General features: G+C 40.7%; 2 protein-coding genes across 5 annotated transcripts; one reads left to right on the forward strand and one right to left on the reverse strand.

The window, feature by feature from the left end:
• Positions 1-997: 997 nt before the first annotated feature.
• Positions 998-20,085, reverse strand: LOC104117803 (suppressor protein SRP40-like). 4 transcript variants are annotated; one of them, XM_018778126.3, is made up of 13 exons: positions 19,231-20,080; positions 15,531-15,635; positions 15,388-15,430; positions 14,996-15,171; positions 14,627-14,725; positions 14,248-14,538; positions 14,043-14,156; positions 13,859-13,888; positions 13,417-13,506; positions 13,074-13,340; positions 12,876-12,989; positions 12,543-12,669; positions 998-1,279 (listed from the first exon to the last, which is right to left on the reverse strand). In XM_018778126.3, exons 1-12 carry the CDS (start codon positions 19,948-19,950, stop codon positions 12,667-12,669), a joined length of 2,052 nt encoding a protein of 683 aa, XP_018633642.2. In that variant the 5' UTR covers positions 19,951-20,080; the 3' UTR covers positions 998-1,279; positions 12,543-12,666. The 4 variants fall into 4 exon arrangements, with proteins under 4 accessions (XP_018633642.2, XP_018633646.2, XP_070052725.1 ...); XM_018778130.3 differs by lacking the exon at positions 13,074-13,340 and having other exon boundaries at positions 19,231-20,085; XM_070196624.1 differs by lacking the exon at positions 13,859-13,888 and having other exon boundaries at positions 19,231-20,083.
• On the forward strand, positions 2,620-4,757 carry LOC138906929 (uncharacterized). The gene is made up of 3 exons (XM_070196593.1): positions 2,620-2,785; positions 3,563-3,843; positions 4,182-4,757. The coding sequence occupies exons 1-3, from the start codon at positions 2,620-2,622 to the stop codon at positions 4,755-4,757; spliced, it is 1,023 nt and encodes a 340-aa protein (XP_070052694.1).
• Positions 20,086-21,663: the final 1,578 nt, after the last annotated feature.

Here is a 21,663-nt window from a genome sequence, read left to right on the forward strand (position 1 = left end):
TGATTAATAGTGCCACACTATTCTTGTGAATAGTACATGCACCAATATCATACCTTTCTACCAGAATTACACTGTCTGTGCTCTGATACCAGTTGTTAGGAGGCGTGTCAGGCTAATAGAAGGGAAAAATATTCAAAAGAGAAAAGCAATCAATTGCACAAGATTTACGTGGTTCGACAATTTTTGCTTAATCGACGGTCACACAAAGAATAACTCTTTATTAATTGAAGAGAAAGAAGAAGTTGAGGGATGATTTACAACTAAAGGAGGGGATGCCTATTTATGGGCAGAACGTCTGCTGAAAGAAATTTTTCAGTGAACGTGAATACGAAGAAGACGGCACTGCAAATCGCTAACCGAAATCTTCTTTCAAATTTGCAGCCAGCCAATTTTGACTTGGTGGGGTGAGAGAGGCTGCCCAAAAATTTTTCCACGTTTTCTTTCTTCTCTTTTTCTCTTTGTCTTCTTTTATATAGCTTTTATTTTCTTTCTTTCTTTTACCAAGAAAGGGGTTTTTTCCCATCAAGAAGCCTATATTTAAACAACTTTTAAAAACGGGGAAAAAGTTTGAATATCAGGCTCAGCGGGTCTGTCACGCAAATTCTTACCTCCAAAAGGAAAGCAAAGGGATGAAAAATGGTCCAGAATTAGTTGTCTCCTTTTTGCCCATTTAAACAATCTCAGGCCCTTGAGTATTATTGTAGGTGAGATGATGACTGCTTTGAAAAACAATCAATATGGGGAACCCACAAAATTGGGATCTTGATGAGGAATTGAAGCCTTATGTTGATAGCAATAGATTGGCTGACCTGAAGGGTGTTGACGAATGACGAGGTGCGAGCTATGAGAAATTGGAGAGGCAGAAGTCATACTTATGTGATCTTATATTATTCGAGTGCTAGAAAACTAGATAATGGGAAAAAAGATGTATCGATGAAAGTTGAGGGTGAAGCTGAAAACTTTACAAAATATTGTCAAAAAGGTGTTCATATATAACTTCAGTTAGAACAAGCTTTTCATATATAAGATAACATAGGCCTGTAAAGTTCAGTATGAAACCCATGTCATCTACAAAAACAAGCATCCAAGAGCCAGTCTTGAGTCATAAAAATAAGTCTGTAAAAATATAAACAGATATAGTATGCTACTAGACACCACATCCAAAAAAGCTAGTTGTTATTGCTTTCAAGAACACAAAAACAACAACATTAGTTTGTCATATCCTGAACAACCCGTAAGCTTTAGCCATTAATAGCAATCACGCTGCATCACCAAGATCCTACAAGATGGGCCAGAAAACCAAAAGGAGAAAAATAAGCGAGTATAACACTCTGGAAGAATATATTTTGAACTTTCAGATGGATCATGTATAATAAGATATCAGTAGCAAAACTGAGTAACTATCGGGCATCAAGAAGCAACATTGCATATTATCCGTACAAGTAGATAATCACATCATCGTACACTCGTTCAGAGAAACATCAAGAGCAACAAAGTAAAACTAACAAAGTGAACAGAATTTGCTAGAACTGAATGCAAAAACAAAATACAAGCGAAGAACCAAATTGCATCAATTAATAGAATGCAATTATCCATGTGTTTACCCGAAAAATCGGATAAAGTTAAATTTGAGTATGGTTCTAAAGATATGTGATATAATTTAATACAAACCATATAGAGAAATAGTAATATCTATGTTCTTGACTATGAGAATGAGAATAGTAAGCAAGAAGAATGAATATGATAAAGTAAAACGAGCACAAGGGGATATCTTTCAATATGAGAAATGATCTATTGTTACAGAGTGTGAGAATGCCCTATGCTTACAAGGATTCCCCCTTTTATAGTAGAGGGATCCTACTTTACTTACAATAAAAAAATATATAGTGGAGAACTCATAATGAATTGACTCTTACTCGATTCCCGCCAAGATTCTCTCCCGTAGTGCGGTTGTAACGGCTCTTGTCTGCGAGCTCGATACTGGCTCAAACTCGTTATTGGGTCGAGCCCTCGGCTTTGGCTTGAATTCGACCTTCGAGGTGGGTGTAGCGCATTTCCCCCCACCCTCACGTTGCCTTGCGGATCGATTTGGTCATGGGCTCGATAATAGTATCGAGCCGACTCCTCGATCAGTCTTTGGAACTCGAGGCTCGTTTGTACTGTCTTCAGAACTCATCCCAAAATCCTACTCCGGTTGCTTACCATTCGAACTCGATCGAACGTAGGAAGGCCGAAATCTATTTCGACCATATATAGATAGTCCCCTCGTTTCTCAAGAAGGATGTGGTGAGAATCAATATGATTTTCGACGGTTCGATTGAGTTATAAGCTGACGTTTTCACAGGGCTTGATCATGACGTATGTGATAGCTTTCCCATCGATTTAGTCTTTCAAGGTATTTAATGCATGTCGGACAGTGGTCAGCCACAACTGATACTGGACCGCCACAATGTAAGCCTATAAATAACCCCTCCATCTAACATTTACCACTTTTACGTCTTCACTCTTCCAAATTTTCTTACTCTCTCTCTCTTTATTTCGCCGCTCGCAGAGCCATCTACACCAGCGTTTGGCATCATCAACTTTTCATCTTGCTTTGCCTTTCTTTCTCTCATATCAATGGCCAAAACTTCGAAAGCTGTGCCTCAAAAGGAGAAAGCTTCCTCATCACGGCCGTCCGGCGACAAGGCGCCGGTGGAGCCGCCTCCCTACGAGTATGTTCCCGGCCCGTGCACTTTGAAAATCTATTTTAAAGTCGAAAATCCTTCGTCGGTTCCGGGCCGATGTGAGCATGTGTCGATGTACATGTGCTCGATAACAGTGGGCCATCTCGAGGCTGTGAGGAAAGACTGCAACTGGGGTCCCGAGGTTATGTTGCAAATCCCCTCTTCCGAAGAGAGCATTACCACTCATGTGAAGGGGTTTTTAAATGTTTATACTTACCCTTTCACGTTGGGTCCCGTCGACCCAATGATCATCGATTTTTTCAAAAGATATCAGGACACCATCGGTCAAATTCATCCTTCTCTATGGCGCATAGTAATCTTACTTCGCTTCTTCTCTAACAAGGCCGGGGGGCTGGATTTTACCCTAAATCACCTTATATGATTATATCGGCCTCAAATCTTTCGAGGTCTAATCATGCTCCATCGTCGGGCATCGAAAGCTTTAATGTCGAGCATCGACGAAGACAAGGATCAGGGTTGGATGGGCTGCTATATTCGGTGAGGACCCGTGACCTTATCCCGGAAGAGAAGCTGCCGTTCCCCGAGGAGTGGAATTTCGACCGTAAGTGATTTTCATAAGGCGTTGCTTTTTGTATCTTTCTTTGATTTTACCTGATATCTTCCTCCGATATACAGCCGCCCCTTGGATGCCACAAGCGGTGCCCGACCTCTAGGATTGGGTTCGGAAGTTAGCCTCGACTTCCTCTTATGCCAAACGCGCTTGGCGTGATTTGGCGAAAGGCAGGTGGGAGGCCAAGAATCACGGTAAGGGTCTCTTCTTATGTTTTTCGAAACACTTTTTATGCTCCATTCGTTACTGACTTTCTTTCATGCAGGCGTAACCAAGGATGCCGTTTTGAGGCCTCCGAGTGGTGAGGAAAGAACCAAGTCCCCGGTCCCGAAACCGGGGAAAGATAAAAAGCGAAAGGCTGCCTCTCAGTCTAAGGAACCCAAGCCCAAAATTCGAAGAGTGAAGAGGAAAGCAATCGCTCTTTTGATGGACTCGGTCCAACGACTGAGGGAAGAAGAAGAAGAAGAAAATGCTTCGGCTTTGGTGGTTCGATCTGCAAAAGCTATCGAGATCACCAGATCTTCTGAGCCGATGATAGCCACACCGGTCGGGGCCGGTTTCAATACCCCGATCCTCGATAAGAGTGCCCCGAGCGATTCGCTCGGTACCATGATAGTGGGTCGTTTGCCTTCTCTTCCGACCTTCTCTGAGGAGGCACTAAAAGAAGCTTGAGAATTGAAGACCCCCGATATGGGCAGAGGCTCTAGTGCAGGGGATCCTTTTCGGGATTGCTTCGTTGGAGTCGATGATGCCTCCGATATCGATAACGCTTCTTTTTTCCTAGAAGAGGCCCAACGTTTCATTTCTCGGGTAATGACTTTACTAAGCTTGGTTTCTTCGTTCTTTTCTAAACATGACTAGTGTTTTTTTTTCCTTCTGTGTAGGCCATTAGCAAGTTTCGAGCTGACCTCAGCCAGTGTGAGATCGAGCTTCAGAAAGTCTCGGGGGAGAGAGATGCTTTGAGGCTTCTCTGCGGCCAAAAGGATGAGGTTATAAAGGACCTCCAAGAAGATTTGGCTAAGGCTCGAGAGGAAGAGGCCGAACTAGATAAGCAGGTGAGCCTTGTTCTGTTAGAGTATGGGTTTGATCAAACTGTGGAAGCTGACCCTTCGTTATCTCAGCTGCAGCAAAAAGTGGAAAAGATTGGATTGCTTCGGGAAGAAGTTGATCAAATCAAAGCCGAATATGATCGGTGGAAGGAGACTATCGACCGTCTGGCTGCAGAAAAGGAAACTATCTTGGCCAAATTATTATCGGCCGATGTTCAGCTTCGAAACGTTAAGCAAAAAGGCTCGGCTCAGGCTAAGAGGATCGGGGAGCTTGAAGCAAGGCTTGCTGAGGCCAAGGCGGAGGTCGAATCATCGAAAGTCATGGCAGACAAGTCTATTGCTGTTTATCGGGCCGATGCCGAGGCTGCTCAAACGGAGGCAAGAAAGGCAGCGGATGCTGCCGACACTTGAGCACATTGGGTTGCCGAACTTGCTAAGTGTCGATCTCGGAGGGAGACCCTTGAGGAGATACACGCTCGAGGTTTCGATCTTGCCGAAGAGATAAAAAAGTCCAAAGAACTCGAAGCTGATGCTGAAGCCTTAGTTTCCGATGGCGATGATGATGACGATAGCAAGGGTGGGTCCGATGACGAAGGGGAGCCCGGTGGAGAAGAGACCGCTCTTGATGACAACCCAACAACTTAGCCCTTAGCTTTTATGTCGCTTTTATTCATGTAAATAATCTTTGTATATTTATACATATATCTTTTTCTTTTACTGACTTGTTTCGTCTTTCTTGCCTTGTGAAGCTTTCGTTCATGCCTTGCGAATGCTTTTATATGCGATTCCATCGAATTAGGTCTTCTTAGCTTTTATAGCCGAGTGAGAGATTGTTTCGAACTCGAACTCAAAATATCTTAGTCCGTAGACCTTTTATGATCGAGTGAGTGATTGCTCGAACTAGAAGTAAGATAGCCCTTAGGCTTTAATAATTGAGTGAGTGATTTTTTCAAACACGAACTCAAAATATCTTAGCCCGTAGGCTTTTTATGATCGAGTGAGTGATTGCTCGAACTCGAGGTAGGATAGCCCTTAGGCTTAAATAATTGAGTAAGTGATTGTTTCGAACTCGAACTCAAAATATCTTAGCCCATAGGCTTTTTATGATCGAGTGAGTGATTGCTCGAACTTGAAGCAAGATAGCCCTTAGGCTTTAATAATTGAGTGAGTGATTGTTTCGAACTCGAAATATCCTGTTTGAATCATGAAGCAGGAAAATCTTTTCAAAGTGTGAGATATCTGAAATTAGAAGCTCTCCTTTATGTCATTATACATGTGTTTGTATCTTATGCCAGGGTTCGAGCAAAACTACGTGGGCATGGTTCGTTTTGACCATTTGGCCCTTACACTTATCTCTATCAAGACCCTGTTCGACAAGAATTAGATATGAAAACAACTTTCTTGTGCCGAACTTGATTTACTCGATTGGTAGCCCCCCCAGTATTCGAGGTTGATTACGAAGGAGCCTCGAATACTGCTGGTTTTGTCCTCGGGTAGCACATAATTGTTTCCTTGTTAAAAACCTTGCCGGAAAAAAACCATTTGGGATAAAAACCGAACTAAGGGGAAAAAGAGTACAACGCGTGCTTTGAAACCGGAGGTCTTGATGTTTTTAGTCAAATTCCTCGCCCAATGAACGTATATAGATGATAGAGAGGAGAAAATCATACCTTAATAGTAATATCGTTTGAGAAGCGATATGTTCCAATTGTTTGGTAGTGGTTTTCCATCCATTTCCCCAAGTTTATAAGACCCTTTCCCGACTATATCGAGGACTCGATAGGGTCCTTCCCAATTTGGGCCGAGCTTCCCTTCATTAGGATCTCGAGTGTTGACAGTGACCTTCCTTAGGACCAAGTCCCCGGTCTTGAAATTGCAGAGATTGGTTCTTCTGTTGTAGTACCTCTCGATTCGTTGTTTTTGTGCAGCCATTCAAACCAGTGTCGCTTCTCGTTTTTCGTCTAATAATTCGAGGCTAGTATTCATTGCCTCGTAGTTCGATGCATGTAGAAACCTTGCACTTGGCTCCCCGACTTCGACCGGAATTAAGGCTTCGGAGCCATATACTAGGGAAAATGGAGTTGCTCTTGTACTGGATTTAGATGTTGTCCGATATGCCTAAAGGACTTCGGGCAAAATTTCTCTCCACTTTCCTTTAGCTTCGTTCAATCATGTTTTGGATGATAGTTTTGTTCGTTAATTCGGCCTATCCATTCCCACTAGGATGATATGGTGTTGATAGTATCCTTTTTATTTTATGGTCTTTGAGAAATTTTTTGTCACTTTACCGCCGATAAATTGCTTACCATTGTCACATGCTATTTCTGCTGGTATACCAAATCTACACACGATGTGATCCCAGATGAAATCTATAACCTCTTTCTCTCTTACCTTTTCGAACGCCTGTGCTTCAACCCATTTAGTGAAATAGTCAGTCATAAACAAAATGAATTTAGCTTTACCTGGGGCCGATGGTAGAGGGCCGACGATATCCATTCCCCATTTCATAAATGGCCATGGAGAGATAACTGAATGAAGCTGCTCTCCTGGTTGATGGATCATTGTGCAAACTACATTTATCGCATCTTCGAACGAACTCCTTAGTGCCCTTTTCCATGCTATCCCAGTAGTATCCTGCTCTGATGATTTTGCGAATTAGTGATTCGGCGCCGGAGTGGTTTCCACAAGTGCCTTCATGGACCTCCCGTAAAATATAATCGGTGTCCCCTGGCCCTAAGCACACTGCCAGTGGTCCGTCGAACGTCCTTCTGTACAACGTTCCATCTTCAACCAACGTGAATCGAGCAGCTTTGGTTCGTAGAACTCTAGATTCTTTAGAGTCTGATGGGAGTTTTCCATTTTTTAAGTATTCAATGTACTTGTTCCTCTAATTCCAGGTTAAGCTTGTGGAATTTATTTCGGCGTTCCTATCCTCGATTATAGATTTCGAGAGTCGAACGACAGTCCCGAGTCGATCTTATCCTCTTCGACCGATGACCCCAAATTTGCGAGTGCGTCGACCTCACTATTTTGTTCTCGAGGTACATGTTGTAGGGTCCATTCTTTGAAACGGTGTAGAGTTATCTGTAGTTTGTCCTAATACCTCTGCATCCTTTCTTCTCGAACCTCGAAAGTTTTGTTCACTTGGTTTACTACTAACAAAGAGTCACATTTGGCTTCGATGACTTCTGCTCCCAAGCTTTTAACTAGCTCGAGACCTGCAATCATGGCCTCGTACTCGGCCTCATTGTTAGTTAATCTAGTAGTTTTGATGGATTGCCTAATAATGCCACATGTGGGAGGTTTTAGTACGATGCCAAGCCCGGAACCCTTCACATTTGAAGCACCATCCTTGTAGAGGGTCCAAACCCCCGTCGATGTACCTAATTTTAACAAGAGTTCCTTTTCAACTTCGGGTACAAGGGTTGTTGTGAAGTCGGCCACGAAGTCGGCTAGAATTTGGGACTTGATGGCCGTCCGAGGCTGATATTCAATATCGTACCCACCGAGCTCGACGGCCCATTTGGCCAGTCGGCCCGATAGCTCGGGCTTGTGCAAAATGTTTTGAAGTGGGTAAGTGGTTAAAACGCATACGGGGTGACATTGAAAGTATGGTCTTAACTTTCTAGAGGCGTTTATCAATGCAAGCGCTAGTTTCTCTAAGTATGGGTATCTAATCTCTGCCTCTCCTAAGGTCCGACTTACATAATAAACAGGAAACTGCATACCTTGCTCTTCTCAAACTAGGACACCACTCACAACGATTTCTGATACTGCCAAGTATAGGTAAAGCTTCTCATCTGCCTTCGGAATGTGAAGTAATGGTGGGCTCGATAGGTACCGCTTCAGTTGTTCTAGTGCCTATTGGCATTCCGGGGTCCAGGCGGAATCGTTCTTCTTTCTGAGTAGAGAGAAGAATCTGTAGCTTCGATCTGACGACCTTGAAATGAATCGGCCTAAGGCAGCTATCCGTTAGGTCAGCCTTTGCACTGCTTTCACACTATCCACGACGGTGATGTCTTCGGTGGCTTTGATTTTGTCGGGGTTGATATCGATCCCCTTATCCGACACCATGAAGCCGAGAAACTTTCCCGATCCGACCCCGAAAGCACATCTTTCGGGGTTGAGCTTCATGTTGCATTTCCTTAGAATTTTGAACGTTTCTTGCAAATGAGCCAAATGGTCCTCTGCGTGCAGGGACTTAACTAGCATGTCATCAATGTAAACTTCCATTGATTTACCTATTTGTTCTTCGAACATTTTATTCACTAGGCGTTGGTACGTAGCCCCTGCATTTTTTAGCCCGAACGACATTATATTATAACAATAGGTTCCATACTTAGTGACAAACGAAGTTTTTTCTTAGTCCTCCGGGTCCATGCTAATTTGATTATACCCGAAGTAGGCGTCGAGAAAAGTGAGGATCTCATAGCCGGTCGTGGCGTCGATCAAGCGATCGATGCTAGGCAGTGGAAAGGAATCTTTGGGGCATGCTTTGTTTAGATCTTTATAATCTATACACATTCTAAGTTTGTTCCCTTTCTTAGGGACTACAACCACATTGGCCAACCATTTGGGATATTTCACTTCTCGAATTGACCCTATTTTGAGAAGTTTAGTTACCTCATTTCTTACAAATGCGTGTTTCACCTCGGATTGGGGTCTTCATTTTTGCTTCACCGGTTTGAATCTAGGGTCCAAGCTCAGCTGGTGCGTTGTTATCGATGGTGGGATCCCCGCCATGTCTAAATGGGACCAAGCAAAACAATATATGTTATTAATAAGAAATTGAATGAGTTTTTCTCTGAGTTCGGGGGTCAACCTCGTACCCAGGTATACCTTTTTCTCGGGCAGATGTTCGATTAATATAACCTGCTCCAGTTCTTCGATCGTCGACTTGGTGGCGTCGGGGACGATGAGAGCTCGAGGTGTCGGAAATTCTTTCTCGTTTTCATCTATTTCCTGTTTCACCGATTCGGTCGAGACCGGTTGCTGTGATTGCTATTTGGTTCCTCGCCTAGTTTTTATGCTCGACCTTTCCGAGGCTGACGACGTTGGTATTGATGTTATCTCATCAACCGCAAACATCTCCTTCGCAGCATGTTGCTCCCCGTACATTGACTTCATGCCGTCCGACGTATGAAATTTCATTACTTGGTATAGAGTCGAAGTTACTGCCCTCATATTGTGGATCCATGGTCTTCCAAGTAGGGCATTGTACCTCATATCGCCTTCGATTACGTGGAACTTGGTGTTTTGGACGGTTCCAGCCACATTTATGGGCAGGATAATTTCCCCTTTAGTTGTTTCACTGGCCATATTGAAGCCGTTTAAGACCCGAGCTGCGGGCACGACTTGATTCTGTAAATCGAGCTCCTCCACTACCCAAGATCGGATGATATTTGCAGAGCTACCTGGATCCACTAAGATGCGCTTAATTTGAATTTTATTTAATAGGATCGAAATTACCAGAGCGTCGTTGTGAGGGTGAGAGATGCCTTCGACTTCTTCGATTCTGAATGATAAAGTGCCCTCGGGTGCATAACCTCGGGTTCGTTTTTCCCCTGTGGCTGGTATCTTGCCGTATTTGAGAACGGGTTCCTGTGGAATATCGATCCCACCGACGATCATGTGAATGATATGCAGGGGTTCCTCCTGTTTATCTCTTTTGCCGGCGTCCCTTTCTCTGAAGTGATTCTTAGCTCGGTCACTAAGCAACTCTCGAAGGTGGCCCTCATTGAATAGGCGGGCTACCTCTTCTCTCAATTGTCTGCATTCCTCAGTCCTGTGGCCATGCGTACCATGATACTTGCACATCGAATTCGGGTTCCTTTGGGAAGGGTCGGTTTGCATGGGTCTGGGCCACCTAGTATCTTTGATTCTTCCGATCGCCGATACAATGCCCGATGCATCGACGCTGAAATTGTACTCCGATAGCCGAGGTGCCTCCATAGGATCGGCATATTTATCAAAGCCACTCTTGCTCATAAGCCCCCGAGAATTTTGCCCCCGATCACTCCTTCGATTGTTCCGAGCGGTATTGCGTGTTGAACCGTTGTTCATATGATCTGCGACGTACGGTTGATATCGGTCTCTGTTCGACCTTTATTCTCTGTCGATCTCCCTTTGGTTTTTAATAGCTGTCCTGTTCTGATGCATGGATCCAGACGGAGCTCCCAACTGGTCATCTTCGACCCTAAATTTCGATTGATATCAGTTGTGCATATCCGCCCAAGTTATTGCTGGACACTCGATCAAATTTTGCTTCAGCCGACGTGATGCTATTGAACTTTGCTCGTTCAACCCTTGGGTGAAAGCTTGGATGGCCCAATCGTCTGTGACCGATGGCGATTCCATGCGTTCCATTTGAAATCAGGATACGAATTCCCTCAGCATTTCATTACCCCTTTGCTTTACTTTGAAGAGGTCTGATTTCCTTGTTGCAACCTTTATGGCACCAGCATGTTCCTTTACGAACGAATCTGCTAACATGTCAAAAGAATCGATGGAATTCGGCAGTAGATTGTGATACCAAATCATCGCTCCCTTCGAGAGGGTCTCCCCGAACTTTATCAACAATACAGATTCGATCTCATCGTCCTCTAAATCGTTACCCGTGATGGTACATGTGTAAGAGGTGACGTATTCATTGGGATCGGTCGTACCATTATATTTGGGAATTTCGGGCATACGGAATTTTTTGGGGATTGGTTTTGGGGCCGCACTCGAGGGAAAAGGCTTTTGTATGGATTTTTTCGAATCCAGCCCTTTTATCATTGGTGGAGCTCCCGAGATCTGATCGACCCTGGCATTGTATGTTTCCACTCTCTTGTCGTTGGCTTTGACTCGTTTTGTGAGTTCCTCGAGCAATTTAGTAATTTCGGGAGTGGTCCCCGATTCTTGCTCGTTTGACTTCACTATGGCGGGCTCCGTTCTGGGGGTGATTTCTCGAAGCGGATTGGGATCTGGCCTGCTTTGTATATGAGTTTGGCTCTGCAATTGAGCTATCGCTACTTGTTGGGCTTGTAACATATCGAAGATCATACGTAAGCTGACTCCGATTTCCTCCATGTTATGGGTGTCTCGAGCTACAGATTGAGTACCGCCCTGAATGCTTTTTTCCGGTTCGGAACGTTGGTTTGCCTCAAGAGCCACTTGCGAATTGACATCTAGTGGTACTTCGGCTCGAATTTCAGGTACTTCGATTCGAGCTTCAGTGCCATCATCAAGTGGCCTTCTGGCCCCGGGTACCAAGTTGTTGGTTTCATCTTAAAGGCCTGCTTCGTGGTCGATAGGTAAAGCCATTGTTGATTTAAAGTTGTAAACTGGTGTGTATTGCTGATTTATATCAAACAATCACTGTTATCCTTAGCCCCACGGTGGGCGCCAAACTGTTTACCCGAAAAATCGGATAAAGTTAAATTTGAGTATGGTTCTAAAGATATGTGATATAATTTGATACAAACTGTATAGAGAAATAGTAATATTTATGTTCTTGACTATGAGAATGAGAATAGTGAGCAAGAAGAATGAATAAGATAAATAAAACGAGCATAAAAGGGTATCTTTCAATATGAGAAATGATCTTTTGTTGTAGAGTGTGAGATTGCCTTATGCTTACAAGGATTCCCCCTTTTATAGTAGAGGGATCCTACTTTATTTACAATAAAAAAAAATATATAATGGAGAACCCATGATGAATTGTCTCTTCCTCGATTCCCGCCAAGATTCTCTCCCTTAGTGCGGTTGTAACGGCTCTTGTCTGCGAGCTCGATACTGGCTCGAACTCGTTATTGAGTCGAGCCCTCGACTTTGGCTTGAGTTCGACCTTCGGGGTGGGTGTAGCGCATTTCCGACCACCCTCACGTTGCCTTGCAGATCGATTTGGTCATGGAGCCGACTCCTCGATCAGTCTTTGGAACTCGAGGCTCGTTTGTACCATCTTCGAAACTCATCCCAAAATCTCACTCCGGTTGCTTACCATTCGAACTCAATCGAACATAGGAAGGCCGAAATCTATTTCGACCGTATACACCATATTTTTACGGACAAATAACCCAAACTAGTTGATAGAGCTTAGCTGTTTATCGGTTCAAGAAAATGCAGGTGGTGATTTAGCATCTTTAAGATTCTTTTTTTTCTTCATCTGGCAGCATGCATCAGACTAACAACTTTGTTACGGAGAAAATAACTTACCTTCTGTGCAGTGACAAATTCAACATGAGCCCTCAAAAGAACCATCCTCAACCGAGTTGGGTAGATTTCCAACAAAAATTATTTTTGATCCCGGAGTTTGAGCTTTAGGAGTAATAGGGGTCTTTTACTGCATTATGAACAACATAGTTTTAAGTAAAAAAACAAAACGCAAATATAATTTTGTAAAGCAACGAGACATAATAAATAGTGCAGCTCAACCAATTGTAAGAACGAAGTTGTAACTAATTATGAAACCCGCTGGAAGAGATGCAGATCATCTAGTTATGCCAAAAAGGAATATTCTGATCAACCCAAAAGATACGAAAATATTACCTTCTTGGGAGTTCTCGATGGTTTTTCATCCTCTTCTTCTTCAGAGGACTCGTCTTCATCAGAAGATTCCTCAGAACTACTCTCCTTCTTTGAGACAGCTGGAGTGCTAGAGGGCTGTGAAACATAATTGTGAAATGATGAACTAAAACGAAATACAAGTTGGAATATTTGCATTTATCACTTAGCATATGCCCTTACATCATCATCTGAACTAGACTCGTCGCTGGGTTCTTCCTTTTTAGAGGTAGCGGCAGTACCATTTTTAGGTGCAGCAGCATGTGCCTTATTAATGGCATCCTCCTCCTCCTCTGCGCTGCTATCATCCTCAGAACTAGACTCATCACTTGACTCGTCTTTCTTCGAAGCTGCAGCTGAGCCATTAGCAGGAGGTATCTTGGCTGCAGGAACATCTTCCTCAGAACTACTCTCCTTTCGAGTATTTGAGACAGTTGGAGTGCTAGAGGGCTGTGAAACACAATTGTTAGACAATGAACTAAAATGAAATACAAGTTAAAATATCACGAATGAAACATATCCAGACCTTGATCTTTTTCTTTTGAGGCTCTTCTTCATCACTTTCTTCAGAAGTATCATCCCTACTCTCATCATCACCGCCTGCAGATGAAGGAACCTGCAAAGGATGGGGAAAGCAATGAACTACAGAATGTAAACCGAGGCTAACAAATTACTAACATCAAGTCAAAGAAATGGAGATAGATTTTTGTGTTGGTTAGAATGATTCATCGTCGAAGATGATATATCAGAAGTAAAGGGATGTAATGTCATTTCACCTATACAAAAAAATAAGCTTTTTTAAGAAAACATTGATTACCGTAGATGTTTATTTCTGAATTGCACGAACGAAAGGGAAATGTTCATTATATTGCCAAGTAGAACATTATGAAATACAATTAAAAAGATGATGAAGACTTATCAAAGTAAATAAAAAATAAAAGTAGAAGATGAAGATTTTGCCAGCCTACCTTCTTTTTACATACAGCAGCAGCCTTTCCCTAAAGTAAGAAAATTATCAGACAACATGCAAATGCAAGCAAAATATGAGAAGATACTCAAAAGGCAAGTAAAATACTCACTTAAGTAAATAAAGGATTTCATGCGATAGCAAGAGGACAAAAATAACACAAATCAAATATCAAGTGGTCAAACCTTGTCCGAATTAGAATCATCTTCATCAGAGTCGGTTTCTTCGGAGCTGTCACTATTCTTTTTCACGGCTTGAGGAGCTTTTGTTGGTTGAGAAACTACCTTAGACGGAGGCTCCTGTCAAAAAGAAAATCAACTACAGCATCAAGGAGTAACATTATTAAAATATCAATATAGCACCAATTTCATCAACTCCATATGCCCTTACATCATCATCATCATCACTGGACTCGTCACTAGATTCTTCCTTTTTTGAGGCAGTAGCAGGCGCCTTCTTAACAACATCCTCCTCCTCATCAGAGCTGCTGCTATCATCCTCAGAACTAGACTCATCACTCGACTCGTCTTTCTTAGAAGCTGCAGCAGAGACATTAGCAGGAGGTTTCTTGGCTTCAGAACTGCTATCTTCCTCAGAACTCGAATCATCACTCGAATCATCATTCTTCTTAGCAGCAACACCATTCTTACTTGAAGTTGCAACAGCCTTCTTAGAAGGAGCCTATACACCAACAGAAGCAGAGTTAGTAACATCACTGGCCAAAATATATCAAAAATATGCTAGATTCTGCTAAGTTAAGAGATACTACTTCATCCTCGCCTGAAGAATCTGAATCATCCGAACGGCTGGCTAATTTTCCATTCTTGGCAAGAGTCACTTTCTTAGGAGGTGTCAGTGTTTCAGTAAGCTGCATATATATAAAAAGAACTAAGAATGAGACCCCACATTATCAATTATATGACTACATATCTAGATGAATTCAACAGACATACTACACAATACAATAAAAAAAGCAGCCCGGTACACAAAGTATCCGCGTTTACGCAGGGTCCGGGGAAGGGGCGCACCCCAAGGGGTGAAATACAGACACCCTACCCTAATACTACGCAATACAATATAAATCAAAATTCTGCACTCAATAACTTGGCTAGACGAAAACAGTCAGTGCATGTATTACCTTCTCGTCTTCTGGCTGAGAGCTATCGTCACAGGAACTGGTTTCTTGTTTCTTCTTCTTCTTCTGAGCCTTTGCATCGCTCTTCTGTTTCTCAGCAGCTTGTGCTGCGGCCAAATGTTTCTTTTGCTTCTTTGTACTCACTAACTTCTCAATTTCATTCTCAGCTTCTCTCTTCCCTGTAAACACACACGAATTAGTCACACTGCCAACCAAATATCTCCTCCTCTACCAAGAACCAGCAAAAAACAATCCTTTGAATTTCCTATGGTAAAAGGGTACATGAAAAAAGTATTTTTGTGCTCATACAACATGAACTCTAAGATCCGTATACAAACAAAGCAAATAGAACAAAACCTTAAAATCCACAAACAAAAAGAGGCAAAAGATCAAACCTTTCTTCATGGGTTTGGTCGGAGCAGCTACAGCAACATCAGCCTTGCAAAAAACACACACACACACAACAAAACAAAACAAAAAAAAGGGAAATTAATTGAAACTCAGGATACTGTTGAACCAAATGAGATAAAATGGTTACCTGAATGAAAGTATTATAGGCATTTGAAACTAATTGTGCGTGCTCTATCTTTGCTTCCAAGTAGGCTTTTAATATCTCTTGTTCAAGTAGTTCAGAAGAGTGTCTCTGAAATATAATTCAAACACGGTCAAAGATCATAGAAGTCACCGAGATTTTTAAATTTTATTTAAAAAGAGAGGACTTAAATGTAACGACCCGACCGGTTGTTTTGAGTATTACAACCCCGTTTCCCCATTTACTGCTCAAATTGGGTATTACACTTGTTGTGTGACTTGCTTGGGGCAATTGGTTCGGGTCCGATGAGGTTTTGGAATGAATTGGAACACTTAGTTCCAAGGTTTAAAGCTTAAGTTAAAATAGTGACCGGATGTCGCCTAATATGTAAACGACCTCGGAATTTAATTCTGATGATTTCAATAGCTCCGTATGGTTATTTTGGACTTAGGAGCGTGTCCGGAAAATTATTTGGAAGTCCGTAGTGGAATTAGGCTTGAAATGCCGAAAGTTGAATTTTTGAAAAGTTTGACCGGGGTTGACTTTTTGATATCGAGGTCGGAATCCAATTCTGAAATTGAAATATGTCCGTTATGTCATTTATGACTTGTGTGCAAAATTTGAAGTCAATCGGACTTGATTCGATAGGTTTCGGAATCGAATGTAGAAGTTGGAAATTTCATAATAGACTAAAGTCAAGTGAGTTCGCATAAGACCTAACTTCAAATGAGTATAACTCTAAGGTCACGAAGTGTTATATGGTGAATTACCTATCAAATTAAAGCTCTTTGAGTCTAATTTCTAACGCTTCAAACCGTTCATCATTTGGACATTCCTACAAGAAGTTATGACCAAATTACCAAAGACTGGAAAAATGCAATTCTGCGACCAATTATGCGATCGCAAAACTGCTTCTGCGACCGCAAACTGGTCGCAGAATGGACCAGAAGAGCCCAGTTCTGGGCACCGATTTTGCGATCAATTTTGCAGTCCGCATACCCATTCTGTGGTCCATTATGCGACCGCAGACCTGCTTTCGGAGGGTTAATTTTTCTATTTTCATAACCCGACCCCATTTTGATAAATAGGCTTTGGGACTCATTTTGGAGCAAAAATCTGACATTTTTAGAGAAAAGGGAGAGTGTTCTAGAGAGAGGAATAAGCTCAAATGCTTTGTTCATCAAAATCTTATTCAAGCTTTGAAATCTAACAAGGAAATATCACAAGATCTTCACCCAAGAGGTAAGGTTCTAACCCCTAGTCTTCAATTTTGAGATAGGGTAAAGATGGGTGATTAAGAGTATGATTCTTGAGTGTAATAGTATTATTTATACATATCAATAAGGTTTATGGAAAGATTGTTAAGTTCAAATGCGTAAGAATTGGGTTGAAAATGATAGAAATCTTCGTAGACTTTAATTGAAGATTTGAGGGTCGAGTTGGTGTCGGATTTTGGTAAAATTTGTATGGTTGAACTTGTAATTGGATGGGTTATCGTATTTTGTGAGTTTCGTCGGATTTCAAGACGTGGGCCCCACGGGTGATTTTTGAGGCGTAATTTCGGGTTTTGTGGAAAATATTAGCATTTTGATATGGAATTAATTCCTATAAAATGTGTGGACTGAATCAAATTAATTGTGGTAGATTCGAGCCATTCGGGAGTTGATGCGCGCATAATGGGATTTCTGGAGCATTGTTTAGCTTGCTCGACATTGGATTCGGCTTGTTTGAGGTAAGTAACTCTTCTAATCTTGGAGTTGAGGGTATGAACCCTGATTATACGTATTATGTGAATTGTTTGGAGGTGACGCACATACTAAGTGATGGGCGTGTGGGCGTGCACCGTAGGAATTGTGATTTGGTCAAATTCCATGAGATTGTATAGTTGAATAATCTGTTGATATCCGTACATTCTCTATGTGTTAGAGAAAATTGAGCTGAGACTCATATTAAAAATCATGCTTAGGCATATGTTGTTATTATTGGTACCCATTGGGGTCATTTTTGTGGTTGAATAATATGTTCAAATTGTAATTGTTCACTCAGTCATGTTTATTCATTTCATATCATACCTCAGTCTCTCTTATTTATTGTTGATGCATCATATCATTATTGTTGGGCTATTTTTCATAACATTGTGAGCCCGAGAGACTGGAGAGATTGATGACTAAGTGAGGCCGAGGGCCTGATTATGAGGATGAGTGTGGATCGGGGCTTCCCGCCTGCAGCATACTTTATTATTATGGCACGTGAGTTGTCTGTGCGGATTTTGATATGATATTATAGCACGTGAGTTGTCCGTGTAGATTATAGCGCTTGGGCTGAAGGAGCCCCTCCGGAATCTGTACACACCCCCAGTGAGCGCATGTACCTACTGAGTGCGAGTGCCGAGTGCCGAGTGATGAGTGACTGGGAGGCATGAGTGATTGTGAGGTATGCCCGATAGGTTGTTTACGAGTGATTGTGAGGTATGCCCGGGGGGCTATTTACGAGTGATTGTGAGGTATGCCCGAGGGGCTGTTTACGAGTGATTGTGAGGTAAGCTCAAAGGGCTGCTTATGATTTTATCACTGAGTTGCATCGCATTGACATGCACACATGACATACAGGCATATAGATGGATTTTTTCCTCATGTTGTACAGTATCACATCATTCATGATTTCTCATACATGTTGACAGATGGGCATAGTGATGCAATTGTTTTATACGGGTTATTTGAAAAGAAAATGAAACATCCCATTTATTATTGAAAGGATTTTGGGAAAATTACAGTTTTCAGACTTACTCATATTTTGGTGATTTTAGTGAAAATAATTGAGTTTTACTATTGTATTTGAAAAGAAAAATATTTATTTTTCTGGAACTGTGAACGAACTGAGCACTTTATTATTGAGTTATTCATTGTGTTGCCTCAATTCTTTTGTTATGAGATTTATTTTCTGGATGTTGTTGTGCACTATTGGTTTTGGACCCGACCTTGGTAAAAACTCGTCACTGCTTTCCACCTAAGGTTAGGTTTGTTACTTACTCATTACATGGGGTCGGTTGTACTGATACTACACGTGTGCACCTTGCGTGTAGATGTTGGCTGTTGCTGTTGCTGTTGCTGTGCTCGATGGTTGCGGGATTTGAAGATGTACATGCGTTCCTGTTGTAGCTGCCTCTTGTTCATGGTAGCCTTAGATTTATAAAAGCTCTGTTTATGTATTATTCAAACAGACTATGTATTTATTTCATTTTCGCTTGTATACTCTATTCTTAGAAGCTCATGATTTGTACTACCAGTTCTTGGGAGATGTATAAGATTAAGATCTTTATTCACTTAAATTGCTTTAATAATTGTTATTGGAATTGGATAATTGAAAGTTGGCTTACCTAGCTGGTTGAGTTAGGTGTCATCACGACTAGTTAGATTTTGGGTCGTAACACTAAAACAGCTCATTGAGATGAGAAGTACAACAAAAAGCGACAATCAGCTTAGCCTACCAAAAAAAGAAAAAAAAAACTATAGATGCTTACCATTTAAAATCAAAATATTTAAACAAAGACAAGACGAGTTTGAAATGTTAATAAGAATAAGAATTAGTTTCACATAAGACACAGAAATTGCAAACTCTATAAATGCTAAATAAGGCATGAGAATAATATGATTAAATTTGCTATTGAATCATAGGAAATGAATGAGAAAACCGAGCAAGATTTTACCATTTCTGGTTTCGCTTTGATCTCCTTCACCACTCTCCCAAACTTCACAAGTAAATCCGTGCTTAGAAAATAAAGATCCAACCGTTCTCCATCAACTTGCCTTTGCGAACGTGACATAGCATTTGCTACAAGTTCTACATCTTCTGCTATACGCCTTAGCAATGCTAGCAGATTTTGCGAACCCAGCCCAATTTTCGGTATTATTTCCTGTATTGGCTGTTCAATTTCTGGAATGTGTTGCTGCGACAGCCAATTTTCCAGCAAGTTCTTTTTTACTGGCTGCCTGGGTTCCGATGTGTTTGGGGTTTCCGATTTCCCGCCTACAAACTCTTTTTGGTGTTCGGATTCTTTGGCATTAACCATCCATATTTTTTGAGACAACTGGAACAACTCCACCTCATGTGGAGTTTTTGGACTCTTTTTACCGCTAACATTTTTCTCATATTTTTTCCTCAATGCTCTAACTTTTTCTCTTAACTGAGTTAATGTTGCTCGAAGCATAAGAGAATCTATAATGTAATTATAGAATGCAAACATATTTGTTTGTATATCAAGTCCTTTTTCCTTACGGAACTTGATAATACCTGTAAGTATGGATACTTCGTCTTCATCGCTCCACACTTTAGAAAAAGGAGTAAGTTTAGACTTGTTCTTTTGAGCTGTTCGCTGATTTTGTGCTTGGTCCGTAGAGCTGGAGCCGGAACCTGCATCATCCGCCATTGTTTGTTTAGAGTGAAAGAAGAAAATTAAAGAAGACACCTATAGTTGAGAGAGAGATGTTTGGACTGAAGAAGAATTTAGGAAACTGAAGAGGCAGGATATGGTGAAAGAAGGAAAGAAAAAATGAAGAGAGATGAAGCAATTAGGAACTGAAGAAGTGGAATAGGAATTGAAAGAGGCAAAATGTAGGAGATAACAGAGTACAAAAACGTTTGTACAAATAACTAAGGCGCGTGATTTTGGATTTTGAAGGTCTTGTCTAATTAATTTGTCAGGTAGCACGCACGCAGCCTAAACTCAAACTTAATTACTGTAGTCCTTATACAAGTCTGTGAATTAGTAGACTGTAGCTTTTTCTAGGACTAGTTTTACTTTCTTTTCCTATTATAAGTAGTTTCTATATACTATATTACTCCATGCTTTTCAATTTAGATGAACTAATTTGATTCGATACAGAGTTTAAGAAAAAATAAGGAGATATTTGAAATTTGTGGTCTTAAAAACTTAAGGGGTAAAAGTTTTGTGAGTTATAATATTTGTGTAGTTATAAAAGCTTCTCACTAAGGATAAAATGGATAAATAAAAAGTTTAAAATTGAATTCTAATCATAAAAATATGTCATTCTTTTTTAAACAGAATAATTAGGAAAGTGTGTCGAACAAATTGAAACGGAGGGAGTATTATTTTGGTGTATATATATATATATATATATATATATCTTTGCTTACACTTTCTCTTCTTCATTTCGTTACTCTACGCTACTAAAGTAAAGGAATGTGGAGAATATCCTTTTTTTTTTAAAGAAGAAAAATGGGAAGATAGAATTTTTTATTAAAAAAATATTTTAAAAATTAAAACAAAATCTGAAAAATTTCGAATTTTTTTCTATAAATAGAAGAGAAAAAATAGAGGAGAAATTGAGAGAAATTATTTTTCCTTTTCTACGCTAAGAGAATTTCTGCTCATGTCATTCTTTCTTTCGAAAAATTCAGTAATTCATCACCAAAAACCCAACAAAATACTTCAAAATATTCCTTTTTACACGCCAAACGGTGGAGTCGATAGTCAAGATCGAGGATTACGTTGGAGCTCCATTCACTAGCTTTGATGTTCTTCTTCGCTTATGCTTGTTCGGTGTTCGTCTGAGTTATTGTACCTGTTTTTGGAGACTCATTTAATTGAAAATTTTGCATTAAAGGTTTATTCTTTCCTCTATTCTTTTTATCTTATTTTATGTGATTTTATTCATTTGCCTTTAGACTTTTTAAATAATAATGTGAATTAGTCCTTAAATGTTATATGCTTAATCATGTTTCTGGAAATATAGTATTCAAACTTGCTTTAAAGTTGGGAAGATTTGGACCCTAATAAGTTTGGGCTTCAATTGTTGGACTGTAGGGTATTGGTATACGATGGTTTATTTATTCAAATATCTAAAATCATATATTTTTTCCACAAGTAATTCCATAATTCATGATCTTACAATAATCTCAAAATTTAGGAAGAATAATGAACACCGATAGAGTGCTTTAGGCGCGCTTTTAATTAGTTTATCGCGATTATGTATACGTTCGCGTTGCATAATTATGATTTCCAAAATTAAAACTGAAGTATGTGTTCGCGCAACTTTGGCCAAAACAATCTTAATATAATAAATTGCTATTAATTGTGTACACATACACGTGACATAATTTTGGCACAATAAACAAAACG

The sequence above is a fragment of the Nicotiana tomentosiformis genome, chromosome 3 (assembly GCF_000390325.3).
Source record: "Nicotiana tomentosiformis chromosome 3, ASM39032v3, whole genome shotgun sequence".
Taxonomy (NCBI): Eukaryota; Viridiplantae; Streptophyta; class Magnoliopsida; order Solanales; family Solanaceae; genus Nicotiana; species Nicotiana tomentosiformis.

Coding starts and splice junctions, on each gene's coding strand:
- LOC138906929 (XM_070196593.1), top strand. CDS start 2,620: ATGGCCAAAACTTCGAAAGCTGTGCCTCAAAAGGAGAAAGCTTCCTCA. Junction 2,786..3,562: donor TTCGTCGGTTCCGGGCCGAT/GTGAGCATGTGT, acceptor TCTTTCATGCAG/GCGTAACCAAGGATGCCGTT. Junction 3,844..4,181: donor AGCCGATGATAGCCACACCG/GTCGGGGCCGGT, acceptor CCTTCTGTGTAG/GCCATTAGCAAGTTTCGAGC.
- LOC104117803 (XM_018778126.3), bottom strand. CDS start 19,950: ATGGCGGATGATGCAGGTTCCGGCTCCAGCTCTACGGACCAAGCACAA. Junction 14,157..14,247: donor CCAGTGATGATGATGATGAT/GTAAGGGCATAT, acceptor TCTTTTTGACAG/GAGCCTCCGTCTAAGGTAGT. Junction 13,507..13,858: donor CTGCTGTATGTAAAAAGAAG/GTAGGCTGGCAA, acceptor CATCCTTTGCAG/GTTCCTTCATCTGCAGGCGG.